The sequence below is a fragment of the Eubalaena glacialis genome, chromosome 10 (assembly GCF_028564815.1).
Source record: "Eubalaena glacialis isolate mEubGla1 chromosome 10, mEubGla1.1.hap2.+ XY, whole genome shotgun sequence".
NCBI classification, from domain to species: Eukaryota; Metazoa; Chordata; class Mammalia; order Artiodactyla; family Balaenidae; genus Eubalaena; species Eubalaena glacialis.
In genome coordinates, this window is record NC_083725.1 from 120,938,787 (window position 1) to 120,954,006 (window position 15,220).

The 15,220-nt window shown below is 61.6% G+C and overlaps 1 protein-coding gene and 1 long non-coding RNA gene across 2 annotated transcripts; one reads left to right on the forward strand and one right to left on the reverse strand.

The window, feature by feature from the left end:
• The first annotated feature begins 659 nt into the window (after positions 1-659).
• On the forward strand, positions 660-2,573 carry ASCL2 (achaete-scute family bHLH transcription factor 2). Its single transcript, XM_061203901.1, has 2 exons — positions 660-1,622; positions 2,244-2,573. The coding sequence occupies exon 1, from the start codon at positions 1,030-1,032 to the stop codon at positions 1,603-1,605; it is 576 nt and encodes a 191-aa protein (XP_061059884.1). The 5' UTR covers positions 660-1,029; the 3' UTR covers positions 1,606-1,622; positions 2,244-2,573.
• Positions 2,574-12,795: 10,222 nt separating this feature from the next.
• On the reverse strand, positions 12,796-13,536 carry LOC133100096 (uncharacterized). The gene is made up of 3 exons (XR_009702387.1): positions 13,483-13,536; positions 13,201-13,284; positions 12,796-12,934 (listed from the first exon to the last, which is right to left on the reverse strand). It is a non-coding gene; the product is annotated as an uncharacterized LOC133100096 (long non-coding RNA).
• Positions 13,537-15,220: the final 1,684 nt, after the last annotated feature.

Genomic DNA, 15,220 nt, shown 5'->3' on the forward strand with positions numbered 1-15,220 from the left:
CTACCCAAGCGCGCCAGGTCTTCACCACCTCTCAAGCCCCGCCCCGCCCGGAGGGCTGCGTTCCCCTCTCGCAGGTCCGGTGGAGTCATAAACAGGTGGGCACCCGGCCAGGAACAGGCGCGCGTGGGAGTGCGCGCCCACCCTGGTCGCCGGGAGGGGCCGGGCGGGGCCGCGCAGGCGCCGAGCTTTGTTAGAGACGCTCCCGGGAGCCACGCGCCGGGCATACAGGCTTCCTCCCAGGGGCCGGGCGTGGGGCGGCGCCCGCCGCGATTGGCCAAACGGGCGGCCCGCCACTGGCGGAAACCCCGGCCCCCGCCCCTCGGCCGCAGGGGGCGGGGCGCGGGTGCAGGTTGGTCGGCGCGTGCTGCCCCCCGGGGTCTCACGCGCCCCAGGGATGGGTGCTCTGTGGCTTTAGAACTGCCCTACCCCCAAAGGCGAGCGCGGCAGGGGTCGCACCAGGGACCTGCGGACAGCAGCTTGGGGGTCGGTGCGCACACGGGACCTGCGTACTGCATCTTGCGGGGCGCACTGGACACCTGCTGGAAGCCGGGACCCCCTGGGGACCTGCGGACTGTGCCCGGGGGACGGGGTGCGGTCGCGCTCACGGCCTGGTCTTTGCAGGCTGTGTGCGCCAGGGGTTGGACGAAGCGTGGCGGGAGGGCGAGGCAAGGGAAGGAGGGCGTGAGAAAGGAGGCGGCGGCGGCGCGGAGGAGGGTTATCTATACATTTAAAAACGAGCCGCCTGCGCCGCGCGGGGAAGACCTGGGGAGCGTCCGACAGCACGCGCGAGTCACGAGCGCCCCACGCTCCCCGGTGCGCACTGCCCGCCACCTCTCGGCCTCCCGCGCCTCGTTGTCTCCGGACCGCAGACGACCTGGCACCACGTACCCTGTGTAGTCGTTTGGCAGCACGGTGCCAGATCGTCGTTGAGGCTTGACCGTCGTTCCTCCGCCCTCGGTTCCTCGCCCCATACCTTCCTGCGGCGCGCAGGAACTCGGAGGAGGCGCGGGGCGAGTGGATGCGGGCGCGATGGACAGCGGCGCGCTGCCCCGGCCCGCGCCCCCTGCGCCTGGTGTCTCGGGCTGCTGCGCCGCTCGGCGGCGACCGGAGTCCCCAGAGCTGCTGCGCTGCAGCCGGCGGCGGCGGCCAGGCGCGGTGGAGACCGGGAGTGGCGCGGCGGCCGTGGCGCGGCGCAACGAGCGGGAGCGCAACCGAGTGAAGCTGGTGAACTTAGGATTCCAGGCGCTGCGGCAGCACGTGCCTCAGGGCGGCGCCAGCAAGAAGCTGAGCAAGGTGGAGACGCTGCGCTCGGCGGTGGAGTACATTCGCGCGCTGCAGCGCCTGCTGGCCGAGCACGATGCCGTGCGCGCCGCGCTGGCCCGGGGGCTGCTGGCGCCAGCCGCGCGCCACCCACTGCCCCGCGGGCCACCCGGGGCCGCCGCCGCCTCGCCCTCCTGCGCCTTGTCGTCCCCGGGCCGCGAGCACAGCTCGGAGCCCGGGTCCCCGCGCTCCGCCTACTCGTCGGACGACAGCGCCTGTGAGGGCGCGCTGAGCCCCGCGGAGCGCGAGCTTCTCGATTTCTCCAGCTGGTTAGGGGGCTACTGAGCTCTCGTCCCAGCAAGGTAAGCGCCGAGAGGCGGGGAAGAGGGAGGGTCGGAGGCAGGGCGGCCGGGCGTGGTGGAGCAAACGGCCTCGCAGCTCGCGGCCCCGAGAGCCCGCGGAGCCCAGCGTCAGGCCCGGGCGATGGCCTGGATTTCGCTCACTCTTCATTTCCCCCAAACTTTTTCAAGCCTGTGCAAGACCAGCGTTTGTTTGTCCGGGATTGCAAAACTTCCCCTCGCTGCTCCGCCGCCGAAGTGGAAGCGGGGAGACGGAGGGGGGCGGCCCTCGGGCGGGTGAGGCCCCAAGGGCTTGCGGATCCGGGGCAGATTCGGGCGCTTGGAGGCGGAGTGACTTTGCATTGCAAATTGCGCGCCGGGCCGGGTGGCAGAAATGAGTCGGCGGGGTGCGGATCCCTGACTCACTGCGGATCCGAGCGCTCGCCCCGCCCCGCCCCGCGCCCTGGCTCGGGCCGTACTCTGAAGCCGAGGCACCCACGGACCCGAGCTCCAAAATCCACCGAGCAAACGAAACTGCCGGCTCCGCTTGTGGGAGGTGGGGGCAGGGCCGGGCTGGGCGGGGTCTCCCGGGCCGGATCCCGCACTAACGCGTGTGCCTATTCCCTCTTCCCTCTTCCCTCCTAGCGGCCGCGAGCGGGCTCACCACTTGGGAGCCAGCGCGTTGGAACGGCTCACGTTTCCGTCCCCGCCATTCCCGCGGGCCAATCCACCACCGAGCCGGGGATCCCGCCAACTTTCCCCGGCCGTCCAGCCTGACCAAGGGCTAGTGTGGAAGCGGCCCAGCCTGACATCATCCGGGCGGCAGCTTCCTCGGACCCCAGCCACCCAGAGGCCTTCCACTGGAACGGGTCTGCGGCACCAACACTTGGAAGTTTGAAGGGGAGAGGATTTTATGCCGACACAGATAATCTATTTTTTACGCATGAACTTGAACTGCCCAGGGACACTGACAGTATGAACACTTATTTTTGTGCAAAGAATCCTTAGATTTGGAACACAATAAAGATTGTCTACTCCCGCCCACTCCCTCTTCTGGAATTTTTGAACCTGGCCGAGAGATCTGGACATGCTGCAGCCCTTGAGGGGCAGGGTCCCTGGCGGGTGTCCCCTTGCAGCGCTGCCAGCTGGGGAGAGACCTGTGTCCGAAAACCTGTTTTAGGGAGGGTGGATCTTATAAATAAATCGGTGCTGTGTATCCGTGCTGTTGGGGGTGCCCACTCCGTACCCTGAGGCCCCCCATTTCCCAGGTGAGGGCCCGGTATGGGTGGGAGGTTGGCGGCTTAGATCCTGTACCCAGCAGGCCCCACCTCTGTGGTCGCATCTCCTTGGACTCCGCTCCCTCCTCTGTAGGGTGGGCGGGCGGAGAGAAGTGAGGTCTGGGAGTCCAACCTGGTCGCCACTGTGCCAGAGCAATTCACAGGTGCCGTGTGGAGCTGGGAGGTCCTGGCAGGTGGCAGCAGGCTGGCGGGTGGTCCAGGCAGGGCTACTTCACTGTTGGGAAGCTGAGGTCCGCATGCTGCTGACTGGCTCGGGGATCTAGGGCAAGTGAGGGGGTCTGACCCAGGCTACCCTCTGTCTCAGGGTCCAGGCTGCTGGATTCAGATCTCCGCTGCCTACCACCAGCTGCGTGACCCCGGGCAAGTTGCTGAACCTGCAAATGGGGGTGACCTGCAGTTGTGGGAGGACTTCAGGAGAGGTGTCCGGCAGTGTCCAGCATCCCGTACTCGGCCCTCAGCTGTTGCGCCTGTGGCTTCCAGGCCACTTGTGCCCTGCAGGCTGCAGAGGCCTAGGCCTCTCTGCCTGCCTGTTTGTGGGCGGGGGCTGTGAGGGCCTCCCTTGAGGGGAACAAGGAGGGCCCCCCAGGCTCCCTGAGCCCAGAGGGCCCGCAGGTGATTACTCAGCTCTACCTTTGACCAGGGCCTCGGCAGCTTTGAAGTCTCGCTGTGCCCAAAGCTCTCTTTTATTGCAGGGATGGGTGTGAGGCTGACAGGGATCCCCTGTGCTGCTTTAGGATGCTGAAAGCACCCCTTCCTCCGGCAGGGAGTGGTTGGGTCAAAGCCGTTGGAACCCTGGGAGGTGGGGCGCCGGGTGCTGGCAGAGCAGATGGCTCCTGGGTAACCATGGCGACAGGGTTGGTGGGTCTGATGAGGCTCAGGCTTGGCGGGGGTCAGCAGAGCAGCTGTGGCTGGGGGCTGCAGGGCCGAGTGACCCAGCCTCATGCGAGGGACAGAAGGAGGCATGTGACATGGCCACCCAGCAAGCGCCACCCCTCAGCCTTCTCCCAGGGATCCACTCCACAGTCAGTGACCTCACTGAGCCACTGGCTCTGGGCTCTCCTGGGACTCCTTACCTTGACCCCAGGGAAAGGCCTGCAGCCCGCAGGACACAGAGTGGTACCAGGTGGGCAGGGTGGGACCACACCTGGGTGTGGGGAGGAAAGCATGGTAGGAGCGGGCGGAGGGGAGCTGGGGCCGGCGATGAAGCTCTGCGAAGGATAAGAGCTGCCATTTTTGTGTTCCTGTTTTTTATTATGGAAAATTCCAAACACATGCAGAAGTTCCAGAACTTTTATTGGACATCTCTGTACCAGGCACCGAGGGTGCACCGGTGCCCTCATGGAGCCTACGTTCTAGCAGGGCATACAGGCTCTAACCCACAGCGGCATCGTTGAGTCAGATGTGTGGTCCTGTCGACAATGGACGTGCCGGACCCTGGAGAAGCCTCTGAGAAGCCCCCATCATCAGCACCAAAAACTATTAACACCAGGCCTCTCCCACCCATCCACCCCACCACTCCCACCCCCACGTGGTTCTGAAGCAGATCCCAGGCATCATGTGGTTTCACCTGTAAATTCTCCATGTGAGCCTCCAAGGGAAAACCCAATACCACGGTTCCCCCCAAAATGAACAACAGCACTCTCATTTCATTGAACACCCAGCGGTGGCACAGCCCTCTGATTGCCTCCATTTTTCACAGTTGGTTTTACACAATGAGAATCTGGTGCAGATCCGCACTGGAATTAAAGACTCTTGTGAGCATCCCTTCCCCAGTCCCCTTACTGAGAAAACGAGGTAATCCGTGTTCTGGGTGTTGTTGACGGCACCACCCTAGGTGTTAATATTACTGAGTGTCTGTCCCTGTATTTTCTGTAATTGGAAGGGGGTGGGTCGGAAGCAGATGCGTGATCAGATTCTGGTTTGGTTTTTGGTTCCTGCACTTCAGAGGTGGTGCTGTGTCCCTGACACTGCATCCCATGAGGACGCACGTATGGTGACCGGATCAGAGTGTCTGAGCGGGTTCATTTTTGAGAGAAGAAAGGGCTGTGTTTGATCAGGCAGGATGACAGGTGTGTCACCTGGGCACACTGGCCTGCCTGCTCACTCTAGTTAGAAAGTGCCCCCCCCCGCCACCAGCTGTCATTTACTGGGTGCCATTCGCTGTGCCATTTTACATAATTGGGAAGGGCAGCTCTGAAAGATTAGGTGCCTGAGGTCACAGAGCTTGAAGGTGATGGGACTTGGGATTCCAACCTGGGTTGGCTTCATTCCTAAGTCCTTGCAGTGGTCCCCTTCCAGGAGGGTGGGGCTGCCTGGGGCTGTCCTGGGGAGGACACCTTAGCAGTTCCGTGTTCTAGATCAGCACATCTGCACGGATCCCCACCGGGCCAGGTGGCCAGCCAGCCGTCGGCTCTGCAGTGGGGTCAGCAGGGCTCTCCTGGGAGCCTGTGGTCCAGCCTTGCCCCCATCTGGAGGTTGGAAGCTAATTGCAGACGAAAGGTGACCAGGGGCTGAGTGGTGGAGTTGGGTCGGGGACCCCTGGGGACCCCATCTGTGGTGCGAGGGGAATGGTGCTTCAGCCTTGGGGTAAAGCTGGGTGGGACCAGGGGGATCTTTACAACAACTCTGAATCAGGCAGGGCTGGGGTGGATGGGCGGTGGGGTAGCACAGTCTGGATGACTAGAGCCCCGGGGGGCCTTCTGGGGGTGCTTTGCTACTGGGGGTCCGTACTTCGTCTTGTCTATTCATGACAGCAGGCGCCCCGAGGAACCCTGCTTTGTAGTCCCGGGAGTGTCTCTGTGGCTGAAACTCACCCACTCAGAGAATGATGTGTCCCCGGTGGCCACCCACATGGGGGCCCTGCTGACACAGGACCGCCCTCTCGGAGGCTGGGGCCCAGCACGGGTCCCTGTGTCCAGGCCCGCCTTATCTGGTCTGCTGGGGTCCCACACCCGCTCATTCTGAAACCTTTATCGGACTCCTTCTCTGTATTCCAGGTGCATCAGCGCCCGAGGGAAACCCTGCCTTCAAGGAGCTTGTGTTCTAGGGGGGACACTGGTACCGTCTGGCCCTTGGTAGACACACCGGTTCGGGGGGGAAACAGCAGGGGTCCTGGGGTGTTGTCCAGGTCACTCAGCATCTCCGAGCCATGTCCCTGAAATAGAGGCTGCAGTGCTGACCTCACAGGGCTGTCGCCTGTCCTGTGTGCTGGAACCAGTGGGACGTGGGTCCCAAGAGGGGCGGTCAAAACCTCAGTGGTTCCTGCCTGTTCCAGGGCAGCCTCACTGCCTCTGGGACGCACCTGTAGCCCCCACTGGGAAGATGACGTCTATCTGCTCCTTCCGGCTTTGGTTTTGGTGGCGAGTGGCGGGTGGCGGGTGGCGGGTGGCGGGTGGGGGTGGGCGGGGCTTGCAGCTCGCCTGTCAGTCTGCCTCTGAAGCCTCCCTGGCACTTGGAAGCAAATGAATCGACTTGCCAGCTCCTCCCCTCCCAGGGCCCGCTTCCGCATCTGCGCAGCCACCTGCGGGGCCAGATGACGACGGCCAGGCAGCCTTGCTCAAAATTGGGAAAAGGTGATGTTAAAGGTGCTGAGATAGAAAGCTTTTTCCTTTTTTCCATGGTCTATGTCTTGACTTATGGTGTTTTAAACTTGCTATTTAATGCCGTTCTAAGTAAAGAAAAATTAACAGTTTAAGTTATTAGCATGAATTTTTATACTGTGCGATGCCAGTCTTAAATGCAGAGATAAGAGCGTTAACTGCTATGCAGAATCACCGAAATGATGCCATTCGTATTTTGCAATTTGCACTTGTACGTTATTTTATTTATGTTTTTGGAATAGCCGAGACGCCACACAAAACTAGCACCAATTATTTTATTTTACTTTATTTTATTATTAATTTTTTTCACCGCTGTTTTTATTTCCCTCCTTGGTACGCGCGTTCTACCTGCACCCGCTCCCTTCAGCTTGTGTCTGAGGAAGAGCTGAAAGGAAGGAACTCTGGACTCACCCATCTCCCCTTTTCCTTCTGTGGTTATTTTCCCCGAAAGTGGTGGCCGGTGCAGGAAGTCACTTGAGGAAGGAGGGACGATGGTTCCCGTGGGCGTGCACGTGGTACGTCTTTCTGCACTTCGAGCAGGTTCCCGTTGGAGTGAGAACACGGCCCTGGGGGCTGTGGGCGCCCCGACTGCTGGGTGGAGGACGCAACACACACGCCTCGGGTCTCCCTGGGCTCCCACGTTGCCGGTCCGAGCGACCGCTGGTTCCTGCGAGGGGGCGGACTCGCAAGGGGTGCGCATCTCCTCTGCGCACGCGCCTCCCCGCTGTCGCGTTAACCTTCACCGGCAAACACAGGGCCTGGGTGTCTGCCGAGCTCCAACGGCTGGGAAGGCGGCCGTGGTGCAGCACCCCTCCCAAGCTGGGGTTGGGGGGCCACGTGGGGAGGCGGCCAGCACGAAGCGCATCACCAGACCCTGCTCCACGAAAAGGATCCCCGGAACGGGAGCGAGCCCGCCCCGCTCCACCACGTAAGGGACAGGGCATCAGCTGCGGGGTCTGTGCGCTCACCTTCCCTTCCTGCAGAGTCTGGGGGATAGATGGGCATTGAGGGCAGGGGAGGGGCCACGCAGACCCCTCCTCAGTGACACTGACACTTGTGTCCTCACCATAAGGCAGGGAAGTAGTCCAGTATGGCCTAGAGGGCTCGGGAGGGGGGCAGGCAGGTGGCTGGCTCCCTGTGGGGCTGGCGTGGCGTAGCCTGAATAAGGTCAGGGGGCTGTGTCTGCTCCCACACCCATCTTCCGGGCCAGCCCTGTCTTCCTTCCCTGCCCTAGTTCCCTCCAGGTCCCTAAATCCCCGTGGGGTGGGACCTTGGTGAGAGGGCCAGCCACTGTGCTGCCAGGAAGCAGGGAGGGTCCCGGGGCTCTGAGGCCACAGACCAGAAGACCAGGAGAGGACCCTTCGTGGAAGGGAGAGGTGGAGCCTCAAATGCACTTTGAGAGGCTGCAGCTCTGCTTGTCGGGGAGGGGCATGGGGGGATTCCAGGCGGGGCTAGGGTCCCGTGGGTTGAAGGGAGTCCCCCCACCTCCGCTTTTGGGTGGGGGCAGGGAGCCCGTGGGGGGTCTGGGGGGAGAGCAGGAGGAGGCTGGAGTCAACGTGGGGGGGACGGGAGAAGGTTCCCAACGACAGCGATGGCGTTGGGGGGTGCTGGTCGGGGGGGGGCCCTGAGAGGCTTTGGAGGTGGGGCAGAGCGGCTGCCCGTGGGTGAGGAAGAAGGGGTCCAAGAGGGCTCGTGGACCCTTTCCCAGCAGTGACAGTCGGGGTGGGTGGCTGTCTCTGGGGCTGCACCAGGGCGGGTGGCTGGAAGACAAGGTCACACCCTGCGTCTTTGCTGCATGAAAATATGGAGTGGGCCTGGGGCCCGCCCAGCGCCTGCGCACTGCCGTCCGGAGCGTGTGGGCTGTGAGTCAGCCTTGAGCTCTTTGGAGTGATGATGCGGCCAGGTCTCCTGGGAGCCCCTAGTTCTCCCAGCCCCCTCGAGGGGTCTCACCCCCCTGATAGGCCCCGTGACCTGCCCGAGGCCCACTGGTACCCAGAGGTGCTGGGGTTCTGAGCCGGCAGTGCCGCGGAAGCCTCCATCACAGCCCCCCCTGCCGCCGCCCCTGGGCCTGGAGGGGCACCGTTTCGCTGTGCTTCTGCTGGGAACACTGTGAGGGAGGGTCTCGTCAGCGGGCGGGGACAGGGAGAGGACGCAGGATGCCAGCTCAGGCCTCCGGACACGCCCGCCCTCCACCTGGGGGGACCTGGGGAGGCGCACGTGATGAAGGGGCGGGGGCAGAGGCCTGGGTGGGCTCTGGGGGGCTCCTGAGGAGCTGGACTGGGGGCCAAGCGCTCTGCCCCCTCCTCTGGCTTCCCCTCCGCCTGGGCTGGTGCAGACGGATGGGGGAGCGTCTGTGAGCTGCGGCCTCCCCGCCTCCCGCCTCCCGCCTCCCAGGACCCCCTCTGACCGCACCCCTAGCTGCTGCGGCAAATCTATCGGCTGGGGTTGGGGGAGGCGAGGCATCTGTCTCCGACGCCACAGGGAACCGCCGTCAGCCTGGCGACCTTGCCCCCAGCAGTGCCCCCTGCTGAGCCTGGCACCGCTGCCCCCTCTTACACGTTGAAGTGGGCCTTTGTCACCGGAGCTCTGAACTCCAGCTTCTCAGAGGCAGGGAGGGGCCTGCTGAGGGGCTCCCCCGGTCAGCACCCCCAGAGCTGCCCCTGCCCAAGGCCACACACCAAATGGAGGGAGAAGCCGGGGTGGGTGCCAGCTCTGTGCACCCTGCCACGAACCGGGGGCACGGTGGGGTTTCCGAGCCAGGCCCTGTCTGCCCACCTGCCACCAGCAAGGCCCTTTCTCCACAGTGATGGGGAAAACCAGGCCCCGGAGCTAAGGCACCCAGGGTGGGTTTGGCAAAGCTGCAGCAAGAACCCAGGGGCCCTGACAGTCGGGGGGGGGCAGTGCATGCGTCCGCCAGGGCCGCTGTGACCGACACCACAGCCGGGCGACTCAAACCGCAGACATTCACTGTCCCCAGTCCTGAGGCTGGAATCCCAGATCCAGGTGTGGGCAGGGCTGGTCCTCCTGAGGCCTCTCTCCTCGGCGTGTAGACGGCTGTCTCCTCCCTGTGTTCTCACGGGGTCGTCCCTCCATGTGTGTCTGTGTCCTGACCTCCTCTTCTTGTAAGGACCCCAGTCACACTGGACCAGGGCCCACCCTAGTGACCTCATTTTACCTTCATCACCTCTGTAAAGGCCCAGCTCCAATACAGCCACATTCTGATGTCCTGGGGGTTAAGGCTTCAACATAGGGATTTGGGGACACAATTCAGCCCCTCACAGGCTGGGCTTTCCAGTAACCCCGGCCTCCAGGGGCACTGCCCTCCCCCTCCCCCAGGACCCCACGGGCACATTCTCCACTGCCATGGCCTCATCCCTTGGGTTAAGCACTGTCCTCTCCGGGCCCCTGATGCAGAGTGGAGCCGGCCGGGTGAGAGGCACGGGCCACTAGGGACCGTGGGCACCGCTGAGGACAGAGAGGCCTGGGTGGCCTTGGACAAGCTGCCTCTCCTCCTGGGGCCCCAGCGAGCCCTGAGAAGGGTGGGACAGGCTCCAGGCCTTCCCAGGGAAGGTCCCTGAGTGTCCACTACCTGTGACATCGGTCCTGACAGCTGTCCCCTCGGTGGGGTGATGTAGCCCGTGTCAGGGGGTGGTTGGCGTCATTCAGGACCCTTTCTTCCCCTTGCTTGTCCCACCGGGCTTCTGTATGGCGTACCCGGCCCCAGATTCCGAGTTCCGCAGCACAGCCCAGGCCCCATGTGGGTGGCCTCCCCCCAGTTCAGGTTTGGTACCTGATATTACTGAGGAGGTGCTGGCCGCCACCCAGGGCTCCTGAGTCCTTCCCCCCACTGCCCACCTGGCATTTGCCTACAGCCCTGGCCCTCAGTGGCTGGCCATTGCCCGCATTGATAAACATGCAAATCTCTAAACGAAGTCCAATTAATACCCAAATGAGGGCCTGGGAGCAGCTTGGGCTGCCTGAAGAGGGAGGCTGGGCTGGGCTTTATCTTCAGTCTCAAATATTTGTCTCTCGTTTGAATGCCTTTTGTGGGCTTGAAAGGGGGCGGGGCTCCAGCAAGCAAAGCCTGGCTCTGGCACGCTAGGTTTAGAGAGATCTGAGCTGTGCCGAGTTCACCTTCCTTTACCCATCCTACCCACACCCCCTGCAAGGCCTCCCAGGCCCCGTGGCCTCTCCCTGACCATCCCCTCCCAACCCCCAGCCCTGACAGTCCCCTCCCCCAGTGGGTCTCTGTGCTGCCCACACCCTCCTGCAGGGGCCAGGGGAGGGATGAGGTCCTGGGTCCTTCTGCCCCAGGCCAGAGTCTGGGTTCTGTGGGAGCAGCTGGCAGGCTGGGGGTCACTTCCCCGTCGGCACTGGGGTTGGGACGCACAGGAGCTTGGGCATGATGGGCCCAGCTCCACAGGCGGTGCTGTGGAGTGGTCCCTCAGCGGAGGGCGTGCATCTTTCTCTGGGTGGGTGTGAGCCCGTGGCCGAGGTGGACGACTGGGCATGCGTGGCTGTGTGTGCGCTAGTGTGGTTAGCACGTGCCTTACCCCTCCAGCCCCGTCTGACTGCCCCTGGTGACAGAGCCCGGCCCTGGGCTGTGTCCCGGCATTGCTCAGCTCATCCTGGTGTGTTGTGCCCATTTTACAGGTATGGAAACTGAGACTCTCGGATGTGGGATAAGCTTCCAGGGCTGGGAATCCAGCCAGGGCTGTCTCGGTCCAGAGCTCTTACCAAGGAGAGGACACACATGGGCGGCTTTGCTCAGGGGAGTGGGGCTGGCTAGGGTGGGGTGTCCTTCCCACAGCCCCTGGCAGTCACCCCCTTACCCTCAATTGCCCCTCAGCTCGCGCACAACCTCTCCTCCAGAGCCCTCTCCTCCCAGACACTGGCTCTCCTCCAGGAAGCCTTCCAGGCCTGCCTCACCTGTCTCAGTGGGCAGGGCCAGCAAGGGCCTCCTTTCAGCTCCCTCTGGGAGATGGGAACAGAGGTGGGTGGGATGGGAGCAGGCAGCCAAGAGGGGGAAGCCCAGCGAGCCCCCACTCACCCCGGGCCCTGTGTGTGCTCCCTGCCCCTGTAGCGACACCGCTTGGCTCCTGGCCCACCCTCCCTGGGGTGCAGGGAGCCCTGGGGCTTGGCCAGAAACTTAGGAGGGCAGAGGTGGGGGGATTTCAGAGAAGAGAGGGCAGTGGGTGTTCAGCAGCTGAGGGCTCGGAGTTAGGACCTTAGTCTTTTGAGCAAAGCCCGGCAGCAGGATTCTGCTCCCAGACGGCTGCCCTGCAGGGGCTCCTTGGGCCTCCTCACCTGGGGAACAGGGAGTGACAGGGCCACGAGGCCAGAGGGCACCTGGAGAGCCCGCGGGAGGGGGCCAAGAAGCTGTGGCAGAGGCTGGGTGGGTCCTGGGGGGAGAGTGGGGTGGATGGGAGGGACGAGCCCCTAACCAGGGAACGTGGAGGGGCAGGTCGCAGACCCGTATCTCCCATTCCAGCCGGGCTGCCCAGGGCGCTGGTGACCCAGCCCTGCCCAGCTCCCTGTAGCACAGCCCGCACTTTCCTGGCTGCCTCTCTGGCCAGAAGGAGGGGGTGGGGTCGGGAGGGGGCACGCAACCTGGAGGTGGGTACTGGGCTGGAGGGACAAGCCCTGGGGACTAACCTTGGAGCCCCCGCGCAGGGATGCCCCACCCCCGGCTCCCAGCCTCTTCACCCGGGGGCTGTCTGGGGTGGGGGCCTGCTCTGGACCCAGTGGACACCCTGTGCCCGGGGCACCCTGGCCCCTTCTCCTCCGCCTCCCAGGACACCGATGGAGGGTCTGTGGGTCGCGGGGCACTGCAGAAGCAGCGCTGTCCTCTCCTAACTGGGGTACAATTTACCTAAAATGCACCAACCTGGAGTGTCTGCTCACTAATTTTGCATGTGTGTAGACGTGTATAACCTCCACCCAGGTCGCCACAAGGAATGTTCCCGGCCCAGCAGGTGGTCCCCAGACCCCTGCCGTCCACCCCTGCCCTGACCTCGATCACCGGGCACCGGCTTGTCCCTGAACTTCACGTCAGCCTAACCACACAGCACAGACCCTGGGTGTCCAGCTTTATCCGGGCTCCTTTTGGCGGTGGTCAGCACACTGGGACTTTTGTGGGCCTGTGTCTTGGCACATGTGGGCTCTCGTGTGTCTTGTGCTCGTGCCAGGAGGGGACAGGCCAGGCCTCAGCGTCACCTGCATCTGTGTCTTGTGGCTGCCCAAGGCCCCGTGGGCTGCACTGACCGAGAGCCACAGGCCTTGCCCTCTATCTGCGGGGCTGGCAGCTAGGGCCGAGGTCCGCGTGCCTGTGTGCTGGGGGGACACTGGGCTTCTCTCCGTGCCCCACGGGGTCAGCATCCTCATCTCTGTCCTGCAGGATGTTCAGGGAGGCCCCATTCCGCTTCTTCTCCTCACGTCCCTTTTGGAAGGAGGCAGAGTGTCATTAAAATTAATAGATGCACCAATTTTAAATGAAAAAGAAAACGAAACCAACCCACTGCCTGAGGTCTGACCCCCTGCATGGTGCTGGTCCTGGGCTGGGCTGGCTCGGGTTGGGGAGTGAGGGGGAGGTGAGGACTCTCCCTTCTTAAGCAGGCCCACCCCCTGGTCCTCAGTCCCTGGCTGTGGGGACCTGGAAGGAAGGTGCGTGGACGAGTGTCTCTGGGACCCTCTCCTCTTGGATACCTGGGTTCCCAGCCTCTCCGAAGCCCTTGTGGGTGCTAGGAGGTGATCTGACACGGGCATCAAAGGTCGGCCAAGGGGACGGCCCTGTGGGCGGGGTGGGCAGTGAGGGCTTCCCGGAGGTGGGGACTGTAGGACGGGGAACCTTCAGGCAGGTGGGGCACCCAGGATCGGGCTCCCTTGGGGAGGGACGCAGCCAGGCCTGGGCCCCCACTGCCACCACCCCTGCTTCCCCTCCCAGCCCCAGCCCCCAGGGCAGCCAGGCAGTGCTCGGTCAGGTCCAACCTGTTCTGGGCAGTGCCGTGCTGCCGCCGGGGATGGATTCCAGCTTTCTCTTCCTGTTCCACTTCATCTGAAGGCTCGTAACCACAGCCTCCGCCCAGCCCAGCCTCAGCCCTCCCTCCCTCCCTCCCTCCCTACCCCCTACACACACACACACACACACACACCCGAACATGTACACACGCACACAGAGGGACACACAAAGATACACACATCGCACACATATGCACAGACACATACTTGTATACACACACACAGACATACACTCAGACACATACATACGTATACACAGTGACACACAAACACTCTGACACAGAATATACATATACACACAGAGACACACATACATATACACACACAGAGACACATAGGTATACACACAGACACGCACACATACATATACACACACAGACACACACTCAGAGACACACGTATACATACACACACGTATACATACACACACTCAGACACAGACACACACATGTACACACACAGAGACATACATGTACACAGACACACTCATAGAGACGTATACACACACACAGAGACACACAGAGACAGACACATACTTGTATACACACACACAGACGCACACTCATAGAGACAAATACATATACAAACAGACACACACCTGGAGGAGGTGTGGCCTTGCTGCTCTCAGGCTGTGCCAACAGGGCCCTAGCCTCCCTGGGCTGGGTGAGGAAGCCGGGCACCCCGAGGCTGCCTCTGCTCTCCCAGTGCCCCCCACCCGGCCTTCCTAGCCCCTCCAGCTGTGCAGAAGGCCCCCGCTGCCCAGGAGCACAGATGCGCCGCCCCAGCACCGCCTTGCCCCCCTCCAGCAATGTGAGGCCACCACCCACTCCACCCTCGCCAGCACTGGGACTGTCCTTTCTGTTTCTATTGTTTGGTTTTATTCTTAGCCTTTGCAATAGGCGTATCCCAATGTCCTCGTGGCTTTCATTTGCATTTCCCCAATGACTGATGGTGTCGAGCACCTTTTCATGTGCTTTTTTGCCATCCCGCATCTGCATTGCTGATTTTTAAATTGGTTTGTTTTCTTATTACTGAGGTTTGAGAATTCTTTGTGTATATATATATATATATATATATATATATATATGTGTGTGTGTGTGTGTATCTTTGTATATTCTCAAACCTTGTATATTCTGGGTACAAGTTCTGTATCTGAAATGTGATTTGCAAGTATTTGCTCCCAGTCTGCCATTTGCATTTTAATGTCTTCACATTGCCTTTTACAGAGGAAAAGTTTTAAATTTAACGAAATCCAATGTATACTTTTTTTTTTTTTTTTTTTTTATGGTGTCATGTCTGAGAGCTCTTTGCCTAACCTAGTGGTTCTCAACCAGGGGCCCTTTTGCCCCCTGGGGGGTATTTGGCAATGTCTGGAGAGACATTTTTCATTGTCACGTTGTCGAATATTTGGCTAAATATTCGACAGTACACAGGACAAGCGCCCACAACAAAGAATTCTCTGGCCCCAAATGTCAGTAGTGCTGTCAGTAGTGCTGAGGCTGGAGGCCCTGGCTATCCAGGTCACAAGGATTTTCTCCCATGTTTTCTTCTAGATGTTTTATAGCTTTATATTTTACATAAAGGCATGTGATTTATTTTGAGTTAATTTTCATATAAGGTGTGAGATGTGTGTGCCAAGTTTCATTTTTTTGCACCTGGATGTGCAGTTGATCCAGTATCATTTATCGAAAAGACTATACTTCATTGA